At 33.3% G+C, this 21,615-nt stretch overlaps 1 protein-coding gene across 6 annotated transcripts in view; it reads left to right on the forward strand.

The window, feature by feature from the left end:
* The window catches only part of MYO9A (myosin IXA), a 237,897-nt gene that overhangs the window by 30,685 nt on the left and 185,597 nt on the right, over positions 1–21,615 (forward strand). For all 6 annotated transcript variants that reach the window (XM_039856603.1, XM_039856602.1, XM_039856604.1 and 3 more), the window contains exons 2-4: positions 7,078–7,988; positions 17,430–17,524; positions 18,323–18,385. In XM_039856603.1, the coding sequence (XP_039712537.1) occupies positions 7,149–7,988; positions 17,430–17,524; positions 18,323–18,385 (998 nt within the window). In that variant the 5' untranslated portion in view covers positions 7,078–7,148. The remainder of the gene's footprint in view (positions 1–7,077; positions 7,989–17,429; positions 17,525–18,322; positions 18,386–21,615) is intronic.

The raw sequence follows: 21,615 nt of genomic DNA on the forward strand, positions 1-21,615 counted from the left end.
AGGAAAAGAAGCTGTGGATACCTCTGATGAAAAAGATGTCTTTATCCTTTAGTGGGGAAGTCAGACAATAAACAAAAAATAATATAATTCTAGGTAGTACATCAAGTTCTTTGATTAAAAATAAGTTAGGATAAGGAGACTACAGTGGTGAACGAGGATTATTTTAGATAGGGCAGTAAAGAAAACCCTCTCTGAGGAGTTGACATTTGAGCAGAGACCTCAGTGATATGAAAGAAGGTCCAGGCAGAGGGAGCAGGGAGGAAGTGTAAAGGTCCTAAAGCAAGAATAAGCTTAAATACGGATAAAAGTTCAGTGAGGCTGGAGTGGAGTGGAGTGAGGGAAAGATGAAGTTAGGCAACAGAGGTTTCAGTTTTATTTGTGTTATGGAGAGCCATTGAAGGTTGTGAATAGGAGAGTGCCATGATCTGATTTATCTTTAAAAAGGGTGACCCTACCAGTTTTGTATAAAATAGGCTGTAGAGGAGCAATGACAGAAGCAAAGCTATCACAGTCTTTCGCTAATTCAGATGAGAGAGTGATAGTGGGTTTGAACTAGGTGGTAGAGATGAGAATGGTAAAAAGTGGTTGGTTAGATTCAGGATATATTTTAAAGGCAGACCAATAGTACTGATGAATTGAATATAAGAGGAACTTCCTTACAGAACTCTTTACAGGGAAAGGGGTGGGAAAATTTTATACTAATGCATTAGTCAAGGTAAACTACCTGCTGTAATAAAACAACCCCCAAATATCAGTGGCTCTGTAAAGTAAAATTTTATTTATGTCACAGTCCATTGTAGATGAATGGAGGTGGGGTAATGGTGGTCACTGTTCTCCATGTGGTCATTTGGGCCCCAGGGTCCTTCTGTGCAGTGGTTCTGTATCCCTTAGGACCTTAAAGCTTTTCCCTGGAACTTCTCAATTGTTCCAGCAGACATGGAAAGGCAGATCCTTTTTTAGGGACTTTTATTGGCTGAGCCTGAGGAGGTGTTCATCACCCTTGCCCTCATACCATGGGCTTAGGTGACATGGTCACATGTAACTAACTGCAAGGAGGGTTGGGAAATATGCCCAGGAAGAAGAAGAAATGGGTTTATAAGAGTATTTGGGGATTTTAGAAAAAAAAATCATTGTGAAATACATATAAAAATATAAATATTTATATATCTAAAGTTGCATATATGTTTATATATGTGATTATACATTATGGTAATAGCTATTTGTAGAACATTTGAATTGTAAGTACTAAAAAAATGAAGAAACATGAATATTAGCTCTTGAATATCACTTTTCCCAGTTTTTTTTCTAAAATAAGTTCAAAATATTTGATACCTCTCCCCCATGGAATTTACAGCTGTACACAAATCACTGTTATTTTCCACAAATGGACCCTGCCTTCATAGTAGAATGTTCTCCTTTTAATATGTACTGGGGAGGCCTTTGCTTTGAGTGAGTTTTTCTATATGAAGCTAGGCTTTTATTTTTTAGACATACATTTGCCTCATTCTGTCCTTCTACTCCTCCTGTTACTGAATGATGATGTCTGATTCTGCTTACTAGCATTCATCAGTAGATCCCTGTGATAAAGCAAGTAGAAAGAGAAAGCATACTTCTTTTTTTCTTCTTGGAAAATCACCTTAAGAACGTGATAAAAAAGTAAAAGCAACATATATATTTTAAGAAAATTAAATTTTATTAGCACACAGATGAAAAACACTGCATTAAAAATCTTTAGTTGTTTCATCTTCTTAACTGAACTTCTAATTTAAAGGAAACTACATTCTAACTCTGCTTTCTTTCTTCACCACAGTTTTCCTCTATAATTAGTCTCTTCTAACTCAGTCCAGTGAATAACATCATAAACTGGCCTATTCTGAACCACACCCTACTGACCACAGCAACTGTCCACGGCATTGGTTCCCTCTGTTAGGTTATACTTTTGAAATAACGACTTTGAGATAGAGAATAAAAAGAATATTAATTTTCTTTATAAAAGATACAGCAATGTCTGATTGCTATATAAGTGCCAGTAATGTGCTAATTCTTTATATGCATAATTTTATTCTCAGTCATTTATCTCCACATTATTATTGAATAATCTCTTCTCTACTGATTTGAAATGCCATCTTTATCATAAATGTCATAGATTTTTTTGCTTTCTAAGCTTTAATTTTCTGATTCGAAAGTTTCCCTGTCTCAGAGAATTGCTATTTAACTCAAATGAGGTGTAATGCATTTCAAACTTATTTTTGGTAAAAACTATAAAAGGAAATTTTGAAGATTTCCCAGAAGCCTAATATGTTTGCCCATTTTTACATATCTATAGCTTTATATACAATTTTATATTTTATGTTTTTCATTTGACATATTGTATATCCCTTACCATATTTCTGCATGGCTGGCAGTATAAGTATCCTTCACTACTCAACTCTATTTAATTCTTCAGTCTGGATAGTGAATTTGGATGTCAAGGGGATACTGCCTTATTTGAATCTATTTGGTTTCCCACGTTTGGATAGCAAACAGAATGATAGTGAAGGAAGTATCCAAAAATTTATTCAAATACATTTGGCTCCTGAATTTAGAGACATTTAGATATCAGGAATTTAGATAACAAAGGATATCTATATTCTCAATTGCTCTGAAATGCTGCCTATTGTAGTTGGTTCTTTTGATTGCAGAGAACAGAGAGCCAACTCAAAGTGGCTCGGGCATAGAAGGGAATTGATTGGCAGACTTAACAAGAAGTTCAGTGGTTGAGTTTATTTGAGGCACAGCTAGATTCAGTGGCCCAAACAGTGTTGTTTTGCTTTCTCTGTTCATTCTCTTTTTATGGCAGAGAGGCTTCTTTTAGGCATTCAGGGAAGATGGCTGCCAATAACTTTACATTTACAATAGTCTTCATCCCAATCCCATCCATGGTGGATATGTTCTAAGACCCCCAGTAGATGCCTGAAACCATAGATAGTACCAAAACCTATATATGCTGTTTTTCCCCATACATACATACATACCTGTGATAAAGTTTATAAATTAGACACAGTAAGACATTAACAATAACTAATAATAAAGTAGGAGAATTATAAAAATACTGTAATAAAGTTATTTGAATGTGGTCTCTCAAAATATCTTACTGTACTTATCCTTCTTGTGTTGATTCGAGATGATACAATGCCTGTGTAATGAGATGAAGTGAGGTGAATGATACAGGCATTGTGATGTAGTGTTAGGCTGCTATTGACCTTAGGTTAGAAGGAGGATAATTTGCTTCTGGTGATCCTGGGTAATCAAGCCATGACAAGCTACTAAGTAACTAATAGTTGCGTAGCTTATATAGCATGGATACACTGGACAAAGGGATGATTCACGACCTGGGCCAGATGAAGTGGGATAGTATAAAATTTTATCACATTACTCAGAATGGTGCACAATTTAAAACTTCCGATTGTTTATATCTGGAATTTTTCATTTCATATTTTTGGACAATGGTTGACTGCGGTCACTGAAACTGAGGAAACCGAAACTGTGGATAAGTGGGGAGTGGGAGTGGGGACTAATGTACATCTTTCTAGATTAGCAGCCCTAGTAGAAAAAAAAATTCTTTCCTAATATTTTCTACAAAGTTCCAGTAAAGTAAGCAGCCACTATCACTAGGAGGAATGGAATAAACTGATTTCCTAGGCCTGGGTCACAGTACCACCCTTCTGCCCTACCTGGGAAATGAGTTTGGTCCATTTAAACTGTGTCAGAAGACAAGGGAGGAGAAATAGTTCTTCAAAGGAATGAAGGTATAGAATTACCTACTGTAAAGACTAAATTTGATAGCTCTCCATGTACCTATACCATAATGTCATACAATAACCTATTTCTTTCATCACCTTTTCTTTAGTTGAAATATTATAAAATGTTTTTCTTTCAGCACCAAGTTTGACTCTTGCATTGACTTACTATAGGTAAAAGGGAACTCCCATATCTTATCTAGTGAGAAAGGTCATCTAACATGCCCTCTTGTCACATCTTACCTGAAAAGCTCTTTCGCAACCCATCTTTTTTTTTTTTTATTCTTTTGGAAAACGAAATAGTGTCTTTTTTTCTTTCTGAGAGAGGCACCTATCTACTTTTGACCTAAATCTCATTTAGTCTTGCTCGCCAAAGAACTTTGGCTTATCAGTTAGTCCTTTTTTTCCTTAAGTTTTCGATTTCTGCTTCTCTACTTGATTCTATTTATAACCATAAAGATGTGCACCCAAGCCCCTAACTAATAAAGATTTCACTCATACTTCTTTTCTTTATAGCAGATTTGATCAGTACCTACTAGTCTACTTACTTGCCAGTGTATCACTTCCTTCTTAATTTATAGTCTTTTTCTGTTTTTTTTTGTTTGTTTGTTTGTTTTTTTACTTTTCAGGGTCACGAGTGACATCCAGAGACCTTTATCTTAGGCCTAAATCTAGAATTATAGTATGTAAAGGCTAAAAGGGCCTAAGAGATATTTAACTCAACTTTCTTTTCTGTTTTACTTGATGTTATTTTGGATTATACCAGCTTTCTTTTGGTTTGAATTTATATGGTATATCCTCTCTCTTTTTTTTCTTTCAGATTCTGTATCCTCAAATTATAGACGTGTGTCTATTGAAAGAGCATATAGTTGGATTTTAAAATCCAGTCTGATAATCTTTGTCTTTTAACTGGAGCATTTACACAGTATAATTACTGGTATATTTAGTTTGCTTTCCATTTGTTCCATCTGTTCTAATCCCCCCTCCTTTCTTGCTTTTTAAAAAATTATTTTTTATCATTCCAGTTTTTTACTCTAATAGTTGAGAAGTTATACTTTTCTATTTTTTAGTGGTTGCCTAGAATAAGGGTCGGCAAACTTTTTCTTTTAAAGCTACCTTCTTGGCCTTTTGGACCATATGGTCTCTGTCACAGCTACCCAGTTCTGCCATTGTAGTGCAAAAGCATTGATAGATAGTAGGTAACAGTATGAATTATAGATAAAGGACTAGGTAAAATCATCCAGATAGAAGAGCACTGGGTTGAGTCCAAGAACTGGGAGAATATTTTTATTGTTAAGGTGAGGTACAGAAAAGGAGTTCTAAGAGTGACTTGGGAAGAGCGAGCCTATCAGGAAGATTACAAGAAAAATAGCTGTCACGTGAAGTCAGTTTCAAGTATGAGAAGATGGCCACCTCATTTAAATGCTATAGTGTGGTGTGTTAGGATGGGGATTGAGAAGAGCCTTTTGGATTTGGCAACTTTATGATGATTGGTAACATTTTCAAAGAATATTGGCAGTAGCTTGCTATGTGGAAAGAGTGGCAAGGAAGTGGAGAATGGAAATACAGGCCATTGATTCCCAAATGCTATGCTCTGGACCAGCAACAGCAGAATTGCCTAGATTTCCCAACCTCAGGAACATTATTGGGTCTAGAAATGTATATTTTTAAAACTTTGCCCAGCTGATCCTGATAAGAGCTCATGGCTTGCTGTCAAGATCTATCTATGAGTGATATTTTGAGGCAACCTCTTTTTTTCAAAAACAAAGCAATGATTGGTAAAGTAACAAAAAGAAAACCAAATTTACATAAATGGGACTCAAAAAAAGAGAAACATTTTTATGTCTCAGAAAGGGAATAGAATGCAAAGCAGCAAGTAGGGCTATGTCTGGGAACCTGCAGTAAAACAGCTGAGATTTTGGCTTCTTTGAGGTAAATGGGGAAGTGCCATTGCAGTTGATCTCATTGTTGAGAACCATGGGCCAGGATAGGTAGGGCTCCTCTGCTCCTCTGTTGAAAAAGATATTTCTGAGTTTAGTTCTAGGGCTGCCATATTGTACACCGTTAGAGATCAGACTGTGGTTACACAGTGTGTCTCCTGGAGTAATGCAGGGCACAGCTGGCTTGACTAAGGAGTAGCTTTGCTGTTGACTGGTGCCAGGGGCCACAGTTTACATGAAGCCATATACTTAGAGATTCAAGAGAACACAAACATAACTTTACAATTAGTAACCTGCCAGCTCAGAGTATATCCTCAGTGTTACTTCAGGATAGATCTCCAGATTTGAATAGGCCAACTGTAACAAAAATGTTTATGAGATAACTGGGGAAATTGAACACTGACTAGTAATATTAAAAATTGTTAATTTTTAAAGGTGCTATTAATGATATTGTGATTTTGTTTAAAAAAAGTAGTAAGTAGTAGGTTTTCAGGAAATGTATGAAAGACAGAAAAAAAAATCAAAAAGTGTACCTATAAAGCTAAATTCTCAAATTAAGCCATCTAATACTGAGAAAGATAGAAAATAAAATCAGCAATCAGAAGAGCAGTTTATCTTAGATGACATTAAAATATTAGTTTGAAAAATATATTTAGGATTTTCAAGGAGATAAATGAGCAATTAAATTGAAACAATTATGAAATTTAAATAGGGAGAAAAAAGATCAGGTAGATATGAAAATGGCAGACTTAGAAGTAAAAAAAATCCTTGAAAATATTTCTGTTCTATAGCAGGTCTCTCTCATTTCTTGGTTAATTAAGATAGTTTAATTTCTCTCATCTTAACCGTTTTTAATATCACAAAATTTTTGCTCCATTGATGACGTTTTTTCTTGTTTTTTGGTTTATCCATAAGTGCTTTTCAGTTCAGGGTGATTAGATTTGTGTGATTATTCTGTCCATCTATTCAGGCTTCAGAGAGGCTCCTCAGATATAAAGAAAGTACCTGATAATAATCTTGGGTACCTTAGAAACATTTGAGATAATAGAAGACAAAATTTTTTAGAAAGTGTCCACATTTGGACAATAAAATGTAATATGTGGTCTCAATGAGATCATTTTCAAGACTGTTTCTCCTGAGTACCCTTCTAGTTGCTAGGTGAGATGCTGCCCAATTCATGAGTCACTTAATAAAGCCAGTCAGATCTTAAAAAAAAAAAGACTTCCTGTACTAAGATTTAGGATTTTGTGTTCCTAAAGATATAATCAACATGACAATTAAACATTTATTTCTTGAGCATCAAAAAGCAATAATTGTGTAATATGACTTCTAAATGTTGAACATCTTTTATGTTACAGATCTTTTGCCATGAAAATGTTTTGCACAGTCTTGAACATGTACTATCCATGCTGATGGGACAGGATCCAATATGAATATAAATGATGGAGGAAGACGACGCTTTGAAGATAATGAACATACATTACATATATATCCTGGGACAATTTCAGAAGGGACAATCTACTGTCCAGTTCTTGCCAGAAAAAACTCCACAGCTGCTGAGGTGATTGACTCTCTTATAAATAGACTTCATCTTGACAAAACAAAATGTTATGTTCTAGCAGAGGTAAAGGAATTTGGTGGAGAAGAATGGATACTCAATCCAACAGACTGTCCGGTTCAACGAATGATGTTGTGGCCCCGAATGGCTCTGGAAAATCGCCTGAGTGGAGAGGACTACCGCTTTCTTCTGAGGGAAAAAAACCTTGATGGATCAATCCATTATGGTAGTCTTCAGTCATGGCTACGGGTAACAGAAGAACGTCGCAGGATGATGGAACGAGGTTTTCTTCCACAGCCTCAGCAGAAAGATGTTGATGATTTATGTAGCTTACCTGATTTGAATGAGAAAACTCTCTTAGAAAATCTACGACATCGCTTTAAGCATGAGAAAATTTACACGTATGTTGGCAGTATTCTAATAGTTATTAACCCATTCAAGTTTCTTCCTATTTATAACCCCAAATATGTCAAAATGTATGATAACCACCAATTGGGAAAACTTGAACCCCACATTTATGCTGTGGCTGATGTAGCTTATCATGCCATGCTTCAGCGCAAAAAGAATCAGTGCATTGTGATTTCAGGAGAGAGTGGTTCTGGCAAGACTCAAAGCACAAACTTTCTTATTCACCACCTTACTGCTCTCAGTCAGAAAGGATTTGCCAGTGGAGTGGAACAGATTATTCTTGGAGCTGGACCAGTCCTTGAGGTGTGTAGAAATACTCTTCTTACTCTTAAACATGTCTTTAGAAAATTAAAAATAAAAGTCTGTTAGATGCGAGAAAATAAAATGAAGCTAAATTGAAGTATAGATATCATTTTTTGTTACCAGGAAAACCTGGAAGATGGGAAAGCGAAAAAACAGTGTGGAAGGTTGAAGAGTGTGACAGTGGCAATATTTTTTTCTAACGATGTCTTTGGGTCATAGCGATGCAAAAGAAAGAGATGATTGGAGTCATACATATCTCCCTGTAAAGGGAGATAGCAGGGGCAGGACTCCTATCTGTTATAGGGTTGTTGGAGTAGATGATTGGGGAAATATTTTTGTCAGTATATTTGTATCTTTGAAACCTTAACATCAGTGCTTAGTGTTGAAATTCTGAGTTCACTTTTGCAAATGTAGAGAATATGGGAAAATTTTTTTTAATGTTTTAGAAGTAGTACTATAAAAGGTAGAAAGGAAAGAAAATGTACTATTTTTGTTTTAGAGCTAATGGAAAAGGTAATGTTACTTAGTTGGTTTTTAAAGATTTTGTGAGGTATAATTGAGATACAGCGAACTGCACATATTTGAAGTATACAATTTGATAAATTTTAACATATGTATATGTCCATTAAACCACCACCACAGTCAAGATACTGAACATATCCATTATTCCTAAAGTTTCCTCATATCTCTTGGTAATCCTTCTTTAACATTCTTTCCAGTCTGCTCATGTACAAGAAACTACTTAATGTGCTTTCTGTCACTATGGATTAGGTTGTATTTTATACAATTTTATATAAATGGAATTATATAGTATGTCCTCTTTAAGTTTGACTTTTCTTACTCGGTATAATTATTCTGAGATTCGTCCATGTAGTTGTATGTCTCAGTAATTCATTCCTTTTGATAAGATAGTATTCCATTGTATGGATATACCACACTTTGTTTACCTATTTACCTGTTGATAGACATTTAGGTTGTTTCCAGTTTTATACATAAAGCTTTATACAGGTTCTTTGTGTGGACATACACTTTCTTTTTTCTTGGGTAAATTTCTAGGAGTAGAATAACTGGGTCATATGATAGGTATATATTTAACTTTTTGAGAAACTGCCACACTTTCCCAAAGTGATTGTGGTACCATTTTATAAGTCCCACCAAGCAATGTGTGGCAGTTATTCCATATCCTTGCTAACCCTTGATATAGTCATTCTACATATGCTACATTTTCTTTATCTATTCATCTCTCGATGCACACTTAGACTGTTTCCATTTCTTGGCTACTGAATAATGCTACAATGAGCATGGGAGTGCAGATATCTCTTCCAAATAATAATTTCATTTCCTTCAGATATAAAGGAAATCTCTTTATGTACCTGATGGCCATCTATAGGTCTTCTATGAAAAAATATCTATTCATTACCTCTGTCCATTTTTAATGGGGTTGTTTATTTTTTCTTATTGAGTTGTATAGGTTCTTAATATATTTTGGATATTAACCCCTTATCAGATACATGATTTGCAAGTATTTCCTTCCATTTGGTAAGTTGTATTTTCATTTTGTTGATGGGTTCCCTTGCTCTGTAGAAGCTTTTTGGTTTGGTGTAGTCTTACTTATTTATTTTTGCTTTTGGTGTCAAATACTCCCCACCTACCCCCGCAAAAAAATTGTCTTCAAGACCACTGTTTTACCCCTATGTTTTCTTCTAGGGGTTTTATGGTTTCAGGTCTTACATTCAAGTGTTTGATTCATTTCGAGTTGATTTTTGTGCTTGCTTTAGTTAGGGATTTAGTTTCAGTCTTGCATGTGGCTGTTCAGTTTTCTCAGCACAGTTTATTGAAGAGGTCGTCCTTTCCTTATTGTATATTCTTAGCTCTTTTGCCATTAATTAATTGACCATATATGCATGTGTTTATTTCTCAGTTCTGTATTTTTTTCCACTGATCTATATGTCTGTTTCAATGCCAATACCATACTGTTTTGACTATTGTAGCTTTATAATATAGTTTGGAATCAGGAAATGTGATGCCTTCAGTTTTGTTCTTTCTCAGGATTGCTTTGTCTGTTCAGGGTCTTTTGTGACTGCAAATTTTAGGATTTTTTTTTTTATTTCTTTGAAAAATGCCATTGGAATTTTGATAGGAATTGCAGTGAATCTGTAGATTTCTTTGAGTAGTATGGACATTTAACGATGTTAATTCATCCAATCCAGGAGCATGGAATACCTTTCCATTTATTTATGTCTTCTTAATTTCTTTCATTAATATCTTATAGTTTTTATTGTATAGATTTTTCACCTCCTTGGTGAAATTTCCCCAGATTTAATCCTCTCTTAATAGTACCTTTTGAAGAGCAGAATTTTAAATTTAGTAAAGTACAATTTAGCCATTTTTTTCTATGTATTGTGCTTTTGGTGTTGTAGTGAAGACTACTTTGCCTAACCACATGGTTGCAAAGATTTTCTCATACCCTTTTTTTTCCCATTTGTTTTATACTTTCAAGTTTTGCAGTTAGATCTGTAGTCTACTTTGAGCTCATTTTTGTATATAGTGCAAGGTATAGATTCAGTGTTTACCTATGAATATCCATTTGTTTCAAGACTATTAAGTGTTTCATCTTACTGCCTTTGTGTCTTTGTCAAAAAATCATTTGTCTATGTATATGTGGGTTTATTTTTGGATTCCATCTTTTGTCCCATTGATCTATTTGTCTTTATGTCAGTGCTACACTGTTTTCATTAGATAGCTTTATAATTCTTGAAATTAGGTAGTATTAATCCTCTAGTTTTGTTCTTCATTTGCAGAATTGTTTGGATATTCTAGGTTCTTTAATTTCCGCATATATTTAGAACTAAATTGTCAATTTCCTCATAAAAGCCTTTTTGGAATTTGGTTAGGATAGCATTGCATCTGTAGTTCAGTTTGGGGAGAACTGACATGCTAACAATATTAAGTCATCTTACTAATGAACAAGTATATTTTTTCATTTATTAAGAACTTTATAATTTCTTTCAGCAGTCTTGTTTTCAGTGTACATGCCTTTTACATCTTTGGTAAAATATATATCAATTTTTCATAAATGCTATTTAAAAATTTTCTATTGTTAGTTCCTAGCATATAGAAATATAGTCGATATTGCTATTTTGATCTTGTATTCTGCAGCCTGGCTAGATGCAGATATTAGTTCTGATATATTATTGTAGTTTCCATTGATACTTTGTTTTTCAAGGAAATTACTTAATCTGAGTTGTCATATTTATTGGCAACATGTTTTATATAACATTTCTTTATTATACAAAGCACTAGCTTTTGATTTCATGGATATTTTTTGTTTTGCGGTTTTATATTTCACTAATTTCAGCTTTTCTCTTTATTATTTTTTGTTTTATATTTAATGTAATTTAATTATGTTACATTTATTCTTTTAATTTCTTAGCATGGTGTCTGAGGTCATTCATTGATTTGAGACCTTCCTTCTTTTTCAGTAAAGTCATTTAGTGGTATAAAATCTGCCTTTTAGTGCCATCCAACAAATTCTGATATATACTGTGTTTTCATTTTCATTTCGTTCAAAATATTTGCTAATTTCCCTTTTGATTTTTTTCGAATCATGGGTTACTTAGAGTTGTGGTATTTACAAATATCTAGATACCGTCCGTTACTTATTTGTAATTTAATTGTCTTGTGGTTAGATTCCATAGTATAACTGGAATCCTTTTAAATTTATTGAATATAATCTTTTTTGGTAAATATTCTTTTTGCACGATTTGTACTCTGCTGTTACTGGGATGAATGTTTTATTGTATCAGTGTTGTGAATTTGGTTGATAGTGTTGTTGAAGTCTTAACACATCCTTGCTGATTTTCTATTTATTCTATCAATTATTGAGAGAGAGGTCTTGATACCTCCAGCTATACTTGTAGATTTTTCCATTACTCCTCTAAGTTCTGTCAGGTTTTGCATCTTGTATGTGAAACTCTCCTGTTGGTACATAAACATTTATGATTAAAGGTGCTTGTTTTTGATTAATTGTCTTTTTTATCATTATGAAATAATTCTCTTTTTCTTGGTAACATTCTTTACTCCGAAGTCTACACTGATATTAATGTAGCCACTCTAGCTTTCTTTTGACTAGTATTAGCAAGATATCTTTTTATTCTTTGTCTTTTAGCTTATATTTATATTTAAAGAACTATATTTGTAGACAGCTTATGGTTGGTTCTTGCTTTTTTATGTAATGTGACCATCTCTGGCTTTTAATTGGGCTGTTTATACCATTTATATTTAATGAGATTCCTAATACGTTTAAATATGAGTCTATCTTCTTGTATTTTTTCCTAATCCCATATGTTATGCAACCTCCACCTCTTTTAGTTTCAAAACATTTTAATGTTTTCATTCCAAAAGCAAATCCGATAACCAATAATCAGTCACTTCCCATTCTGCCCTCCCCCCAGCCACTGGTAACTACCAGTCTACTTTCTGTCTCTATGGAATTACCTACTCCAGATATTTCATATAAGTGTATTCTTTTGTGTCTGACTTCTTTCACTTACCATAGTGTTTTAAAAGGCCATTCACGTTGTAGGATGTGTCAATACTTAATATCTCTTTATTCCTTAATCATATTTCATTGTACAGACATACCGCTTTTTGTTTATCCATTCATACGTTGGTTGGATATTTGGATTATTTTTATTTTTTGGCTATGTGAATAATGTTACAACCATTCATGCGTAAGATTTTGTGGGAATGTATGTTTTCAGGTCTCTTGGGTATATACTTAAGAGTGGAATTGTTGCGTCATGTCATAGCTGTGTTTAATTGATTGAGGAACTGTCAAACTGTTTTTTTAAGTGCCTGCACCATTTTACATTCCTACTAGTAATGTATGAGAGTTCCATATTCTCCCAATTCTCTTCGGCATATGTTAGTGATTATAATCATCTTAGTGTGTGTAAAGTGGTATCTCATTGTGATTTTGATTTGCATTTCCCTAATGACTAATGATGTTGAACATGTTTTCCACGTGCTTGTGGCCATTTGTATATCGTCTGTGGAGAAATGTTTATTCAGATTCTCTGCCCACTTTAGAATTGGAGTCTTTGTCTATTCACTACTGAGTCATAAGAATTCCTTATATATTCTGGATGTGGATCAGATATATGATTTGCAAATATTTTCTCCCATTCTTTATGTATTTATCCAGTTGTGGATCAGGTATGTGATTTGCAAATATTTTCTTCTGTTTTGTGAATTGGCTTTTCATTTTCTTGATTATGTCCTTTGATGCACAAAATATTTCATTTCGATGAAGTAGAATTTACTTTTTCTTTCGTAGCTTGTACTTTTGGTGGTGTTTTAAGAAACTGTTGCTAAATCCAAGGTTATGAAGATTTATATCTATGGTTTCTCCTCAAAGTTTTATACTTTTAGCTGACATTTAGGTCTTCAATTCATTTTGAATTAATTTTTTTATATGGTATGGGATACGAGTCCAGTTTCATTTGCGTGTGGATATCCATGTGTGTTGAAAAGACTGTCCCTACTGAATTGTTTTGGCATCCTTGTTGAAAATCAGTTGACCACTAATGCAAGGTTTTATTTCAGTTCTAACCCATTGATCTGTGTGTTGATGCTAGTACTGCATTGTCTTGATTACTATAGGTTTAGTAATTTTTGAAATCGGGATGTATGAATTCTCCAAATTTCTTCTTCCTCAAGATTGAGCATTTTGAGGCTCTTGACTTTTCATGTTGATTTTAGGATTGGCCTGTCAATTTCTTCAAAAATGATACCTTAGATTTTAATAAGGATTATGCTGAATCTGTAGATCTCCGCAATATTTAGTTTTCTAAACTATGAACACTGGATGTCTTTCCGTTTGTGTAGATATTCTTTAATTTCTTTTAACAATATTTGAAATTTTGTAGTGTACGAGTCTTGCACCTACCTCTTTTGTTAAATTATTCCTAAGTATTTTACTTTTTTTGATACTACCATATATGGAATGGTTTCTCTTAATGTTATTTTTGGTTGTTATTGCTAGTATAGAGGATATAATTGATTTTTTAAAAATATTGTACTTGTATCCTGCAGCTTTGTTGAATTCGTTTATTCAATCTAATAGTTTTTTTTTGGTTCCTTCACATTTTCTATGTATAAGGTCATGTCATCTATGAATTTGGATAATTTTATTTCTTCCTTTTATCTGGATTCTTTTTTTTTTTCATTTTGTTTCCTGATTGCCTTATTCTCAGTGCTTCGAATGTGAATTCCATTGTCCTCTATCCTTAATCATTTCCGTTGAGCAATTAGGTGTAATGTTATTGATGATCCTTTGTATGACATGCATTGCTTTTTTCTTGCTGTTTATAAAATTAATTTTTTTTTTTTTGTAGTTTGATCATGATTCGTCCAAGTATAGATCTTTTTTAGTTCATTGTATTTGGAGTTTATTGAGCTTCTTGGTTGTATAATGTTTTTCGTGACATTTGGGAAGTTTTTGTCTATTCTTTGTTAAATTATTTTTTCCTTTTTGCTCTATCCTCTCCTTCTGATTTTCCCATTATACATTCCCATATGTTAATAAGTTTCTTGGTGGTTCCACAGGGTTTTGAAGCTTTGTTCATTTCTCTTTATTTTTTTCCTGTTCCTTAGATTGGATCATCTCGATTGATTATTCTTCAAGTTTACTGATTCTTCTGCTTGCTCATATCTTTATTTGAGTTCCTCAAATGAATTTTTCATTTTATTTAATGTACCTTTGAACACCAGAATTCTTATAATTTTTGTAATTTCTGCCTCTTTACTGAAATTCTCCATTGTTAAAGCATCTTTGTCATAATGCTCTTTAGTTCTTGGAAAATATTTAAAATAGCTGATAAAAAAATCTTTGCCAAGAAAGTCCAACATCTGGATTTTGTCAAGGACAATTTCTTTTTATTATTTTTAAAAATTTTCTTGTGTCCATACTTTCTTACTTCTTTGCATATCTCATAATTCTTTAGTGAAAACTATGCATTTTTGTTAATATAGTGTGGCAGTTCTGGAAATAAGATGTTTCCTCCTCCCAGGGTTTGTGGTGGTGGTTTTGTTATTGCCCTTTGGTTGTTCCATGACTTCTTTGAAATAATTCTGCAACGTCTGTATTCCGTTTTTGAGTGAAGCCATCAAATTCTTTACATAGCCCAGTGGTTAGATGATTAGACAGGGATTTCTTTAAATTTCCTGAAGAAATAAGGTTCCTAGCCTTTTTTTACAAGGTTCTGTGTCCTTGTGGGATAACCCTCAACAATCAACCAGGAAGTTGTCAACTCTTCCTTACCTTTACTTCCTGTTTTCATAGAGCCTGAATGTTAACCAGAGGTCTCAACTCTTTGTGAGTGTGCTCACATTCCTGGGTATGTGCACAGTCCTGTACATAAACCAGTACCTTCTACATTTCCAGGAATATTTAATATTTTAGATCTTTTCAAAGCCCTTTTGTACATGTTATGAACCAGCTTTTCCTTTTAAGTTGTTACTTTGTTTTTTGCCTAATCTTTTTATCACCACTTTAGGCAGTTGCAGTGTTTAAACAGTTACCTGTGATTGTTTTTCACAAACAAACATGAGGGAAAAGGGCTATTCTCAGTGGCTGATCTCCAAGTCAGGTCAAATAAAGGTAGCCCTTTGAGTGAGGTTTTCCAAGGAAATGCTATATAGGTCGAATTATGAAAATTGTGTCTGGGACAGGGCTTTGGCTTTAACTCTGGTTTAATCCATCCAGTGACTTCTGGCTGCTTTTTGAAAAACTGTAATTGTAGGGTGTTGGTTTTCTTTTCAGTGTGGAATTAGGAAGAGGGAGATGGTAATCGGGTAAGTTAAAATGTCATTATGCCTATTTTTCTTACCAAGATTCAGCTATTTTCCTTCATTAAATATTCTCCTACAAGCCTTCGGTTAATTTCCAGAGTCATCAAAAAGTTGATTCTGACAGTTTTGCTAGTGTTATTTCTTTCATAGATTTTTACTCTAGCATTTCTCTGTCCTCACTCTCAATGGTCTTTTCAAGAGATTAATAAAAAATATTTTATATATTTACTCATGTGGTTCCCATTTCGACTGTTCCCTATTCCCTATGTTGATTCATATTTGAATATATCATTTTCCTGCTGCATGAAGGACTTCTTTTAATGTTTCCTTTAGTGTGGATTGCTTTAAGATGAATATTTTCAGATTTTTATATCTGAAATTGTCTTTTTCTGGCCTTATTAATGATTTACTTTTTAAAGTAGATATTAAAATGAAAAGAAATAACCTTACAGAAAAAGTCTATGAATTTTAAATCCTATATGCATTCGTATAATCATTTATATACAACCTGGATACAGAATACACTACCCCATAAAACTCCCTCATGCTATTCCTTATCTTTATACCCTTGCCCTCACCATGTATTCCCATAATTCATGAGAACTACTTGTCATTTCTTCATTGCTGTTTTTTGTTTTTCAAAATGTCATACAAGTGGAATCCTGCAGTATATAGAGTTTTGAGACTGGCTTCTCCCTTTCAGCAACATGTCCTGTTGAATATATATGTGAGGTCAGCATGGATCCTTTCTTTAAAATTTCAATTTTAATTTTATTGAAGTATCACTTAAAATAAAATGTAGACGTTGAAAATATACCATTCAGTGATTTTTGATAAATGTACCACCATCATACAATCAAGCTATAGAATATTTTCATTACCCCTTGTGCCCCTTTGTAGAAACTTTCTAACCCACCCCCATTCCCAGACAACTTCCGATCTGCTGCTTGTTATCTTGGTTTGTCTTTTCTAGAATTTTGTATTATGTACTCTTGTGCCTGGTTTCTTCCCCTGACAGTGTTTGATACTTGTCCGTACCAGTAGTTCATCTTTATTGTTGGATAATATTTCATTGCATGGTATAGACTTTAGGTAACAATTGAGGAAGACTATGTATTTTTTATTGGTTTTTAAATAGTAGTGTAGCTTTGTTTTAAGTAGTTGTCATAAAGTGTAGTACATTATGTAATGATACTTCATTTCATTTATACTATTCTAAAATTGTAATTATTTTGATGTAACTATTTTTTACCTAGCTCCTTTTTATTTCAGTTTAGAAAGAATTTTTTAAAATACATATATAAATATGTTAAGAAAATTTGCTGGCTCAAGAATGTGAAATTGGAATCTGAATTTTTAATGAGCATTAAGTTACTAAAATTATGTTTTATTTTATAAATAGCGTAAAATATTACCTTCTTGGTTTTATGTCACTTATTAGTTGCTTACTTTTACTTTATCTGAACTATATGAGTCTAAGAGGAGAGTTGCTTTTCTGCTGTCTTCTTTTAGCATTGTGTCCCTGAGCTGACCTAAACAGGATTTTCCATTTTTTAAAAATGAAATGATAATTATTTATTTTGACAGGCCTTTGGAAATGCAAAGACAGCTCATAATAACAATTCAAGTCGTTTTGGCAAGTTTATTCAAGTAAATTACCAAGAAACAGGCACTGTACTTGGGTAAGTATCAATAGTAGGCTTTGGAGCATGTTTATATTTTCATTATTGCCCCTATATAAATCATAGATTGTTCATTTGCTCTTAAATGAGAACAGTGACATTGATGTCTGCATTAAATTTTTTTCCTTTCAACTCATTTTTTTTCTTTTGGAAAGTTCAAACCTGAGAAAAGTTTTAAGAATAGTGTAACATTCGTACACCCTTAACTTAGATTTATTAATAATTGTTAATAATTTGCTGCATTTGCTTTACTCTATATTATGCATACATTCATTTTTAAAAATTGTTTTTAAGTAAGTTGGGCATATAACTTGACCCTGTAATTACTGTATTTCCTAAAGTAACCACAACCACACTATCCTACATAATACTATTACTGTACTCAAATTTAATTTTGTTACACTGTTTCTTATTATGTAGTCTATGATCAGAGTCTTCTGGTTGTGCCAAGAATATTCTTTATAACTTTTGTTTTTAATTAATAGACTTTATTTTCTTAGCAGTTTTAGGCTCATGACAAAAATAAGTACCTTTTTGCCCTATCCCCCAATTTCCACTATTAATAACATCTCGAATTAGTGCACTGTTTTGAAATTCTGACTTTATTTTGCTTTATTGAAAGCAAACAGAAGAGTTATAAGTTTATGAATTTAATGTGGATAACACTGTGACAGTGGCCATAACAGTAATAATGGTCTGGATAGTATTCTTTACACTTTTCTATCTTCTCTGAAAAAAATATGTCTACCTTATATTAAGCTTTATTATTTATATCAACCAATTTTATTTTTCTTCTAGTGCTTATGTTGAAAAATATCTACTAGAGAAGTCCAGACTTGTTTATCAAGAGCATAATGAACGGTGTGTATTTCCATTTGTTTAATTACATCAAGTTGACATTTGTATAATTAATGCGCATTGACTTTTAGGATCTTTTTATATTATGACCTTTAATTCAGTTTATACCATGCACATATAATTGCTGTTTCTGTCATGGGCAGAACAGTGTACCTTTTCTGAGGCTGCTAGGAGATTTTTTTAATGGATATATAGAACTCTTGCCCTTTCTAAATTAGACTCTACTATCAGAAGAGGAAAACAGTAGGTATCTGTGCTCTTTGTGAGCGTTGTGCCTTTGGACCTTTTTCATGTTCTAGTATTCTTTCTCTAACTTGAGAAAAGTTTTTAATTAAGCTCTTAATTTCATTATAATATTTGAGGTATATGGTACTTCAGAGATGAAATACGTATATAACCTCCGTCAGGTGGAGAAACCACATATTGGAGAGGTAAATGATTTGCTTCATGTTACAGTGAGGAAAAACTAAGAGCTAGAGTTTAAAGTTCAATAGACTTTCATATTCAAATATCGAATATGCCTTTGGCATCTCACTTCTCTCTTTCTTAGATTTTTATTCTCATTTTACAGATAGAAAACTATCTTGGAGTTGTTTAGAGGATCAAATGAAATAAAATTTATAAAATGCTTAGTGTAGTCCTTATATATAAGTTCAGTAATTAATAACTAATGTCATCATAATGAATTACCTGTAAGGTTAGGACTAGAACTCAGACTTTTCTGTTAATTTTTTTGTGGCTAGCAGAAGAGAAAATCTGAGTTAGTAGTGCTTCAAAATGAAGGGAGGAGAGTTTCAAGAAGAGAATAGCTTCATAAAGACCTGCAGAGCTAATGGGTACTGCTATTCGAAGGTTATCAGTAACTTTTTCTAACACGTTTTAATGGAGTGACAGGGATATAAGCTTGGTTTTCTTGGTTCTGAACAATCAATGGGAGGGAAGATTCAGAGTTATAAACTGATTCTCTGTTATGCTGCTGGATTCGATTTCCAGATGTATATATAATCCTTATTATATGTTGCTGGATTCGGCGTGCTGGTATTTTGTTGAGGTTTTTTTTTGTGTCTGCATTTCTAAGGGATATTGCTGTAAGATTTTTTCTTCTGTAAATATTTGGTAGAAGTCACCAACCAAAGAAGCTATCTGGTTCTGGGTTTTTATTTGTGGGAAGTTTTGATTATTAATTCAAATATTTTAGTTGTTATAGATCTAAAGATTTTCAGTTTCTTCTTTAGTCAGATTTGGTAGTTTTTATGTTTCTAGGAGTTTGTCCACTTCATCTAGGTTATATAATTTGTTGGCAAAAATATTGTTTATTGTTAGTATTCCCTTATATGTTTTTTTATTTCTGTAAGATTGGTAGTAATGTCCCCCTTTTCATTCTTGAATTTGAGATTCACCACTGTCTTACCTTGTTCTGGATGCTGTAACAAAATACCACAGACTGCATAGCTTACAAACAACAGAAATTTATTTCTTATAGTTCTAGATTCTGAGAAGGCTAAGATCAAGATGCCAACATGGTTGCATTCTGGTGAAAGCCCTCTTCCTGGGTCCTCACATGGCGGAAAGGAGTGGTTAGGCAGCCCAGTGGGATCTTTTATAAGAGCAGTAATCCCATTCATGAGAGTTCTGCCCTCATGACCTAATCACCTCCCAAGGGCTGCACGTCCTAACCATTACCTTTCAGAGTTAGGATTTCAACATAGGAATTTGAGGGGTTTACATTCAGACCATAGCAGTACCCCCCTTTTGGGTCAATTTAGATAAAAGTTTGTCAATTTTGATGATCTTTACAAAGGACCGATTTTGATTTCATTGATTTCCTCTCTATTTTTTTCCTATTCTCAATTTTATTTCTGTTCTCATGCTTATTACTTCCTTCTAGCTTTGGGTTTAGTTTGCTCTTCACTCCCCTGCTCTCCCTTCCCCCCCCGCCCCCGCCACTAGTTTCTTAAAGTGGTTGTGCAGGTTATAGATTTGAGATCTTTTTAAGTATGGGTTTACAGCTATAAACTCCCACTGAATGCAGCTTCAGTTGTTTCCCATGTTTTAGTATGTTGTATGTATGTTTTCATGCAACTAAATGTATTTTCTAATTTTCTGTGTAAGTTTTTCTTTGACCCATTGGTTATTTAGGAGTGTGTCGTTGAATTTCTACATATTTGTGAATTTTGGAAATTTCTGTTATTGATTTCTAATATCATTGTAAGATGGGCAGAGAACATACTCTGTATGATTTCAGTCCCCTTAAATTTTTTGAGACTAGTTTTGTAGTTTAACATTGTCTATCCTGGAGAGTATTCCATGGGTGCTTGAGAAAATATGTATCTTGCTGCTGTTGGGTGAAGTATTCAGTAGATGTCTATTAGGTCTAGTTGGCATTTAGTATTTTCCAGGTCTTCTTTTCCCGTGTTGATCTTCTGTATAGTTGCTCTATTCATTATTGAAAGGAGGGGGGTTGTCTAAATAGAATCTCAGTACTATTGTTGAATTGCTTATTTCTTTCTTCAGTTCTTTTAACGTTTGCTTCGTGTATTTTGGGGCTCTGTTTTCAGATGTATGTATGTTTAGAATTGTTATATCTTCTTGACAGATTGGCCCTTTGTCATTATAAAATGACTTTTGCATCTAGTAAAAATTGTTGTCTTAAAGTCTTTTATCTAAGTATAGACACTTTAGCTTTCTTTTGGTTACTGTTTGCACAGTATCTTTTGCATCTTTTTACTTGTAACCTATTTATGTTTTTGATGCTGTAGTGTGTGTCTGTTGTAGAAAGCATGTAGTCAGACCTTTTTTAAAAAATCCATTCTGCCAGTTATCTGCCTTGAGACTAGAGTGTTTAATCTGCTTTTATTTGGTGTAATTACTAGATAGAATTTATGAATACTGTTTTGCTATTTGTTTTGTATGTGTTTTTATGTTTTTGTTCCTCTATTATTGCCTTGTTTTGTATCAAGTAGATGTTTCTAATGTACCGTTTTAATTTAATTGGTGTTTCTTTTATTATATAGTTTACCCTTGAACAACATGAGTTGAACTGTGTGGGTCTCCTCATACACAGATTTTTCCAATAAATACATAGTGTTATAAATGTGTTTTCTTTTGCTTATGATTTTCTTAATAACATTTGCTTTTCTCTAGTCTACTTTATTGTATGAATATGGTATATAATACATATAACATACAAAATATGTGTTGTCTGTTTATGTTATTAGTAAGGCTTCTGGTCA

This window comes from Pteropus medius, unplaced genomic scaffold (assembly GCF_902729225.1).
Source record: "Pteropus medius unplaced genomic scaffold, Ma_sr-lr_union100, whole genome shotgun sequence".
In the NCBI taxonomy this organism is placed as follows: Eukaryota; Metazoa; Chordata; class Mammalia; order Chiroptera; family Pteropodidae; genus Pteropus; species Pteropus medius.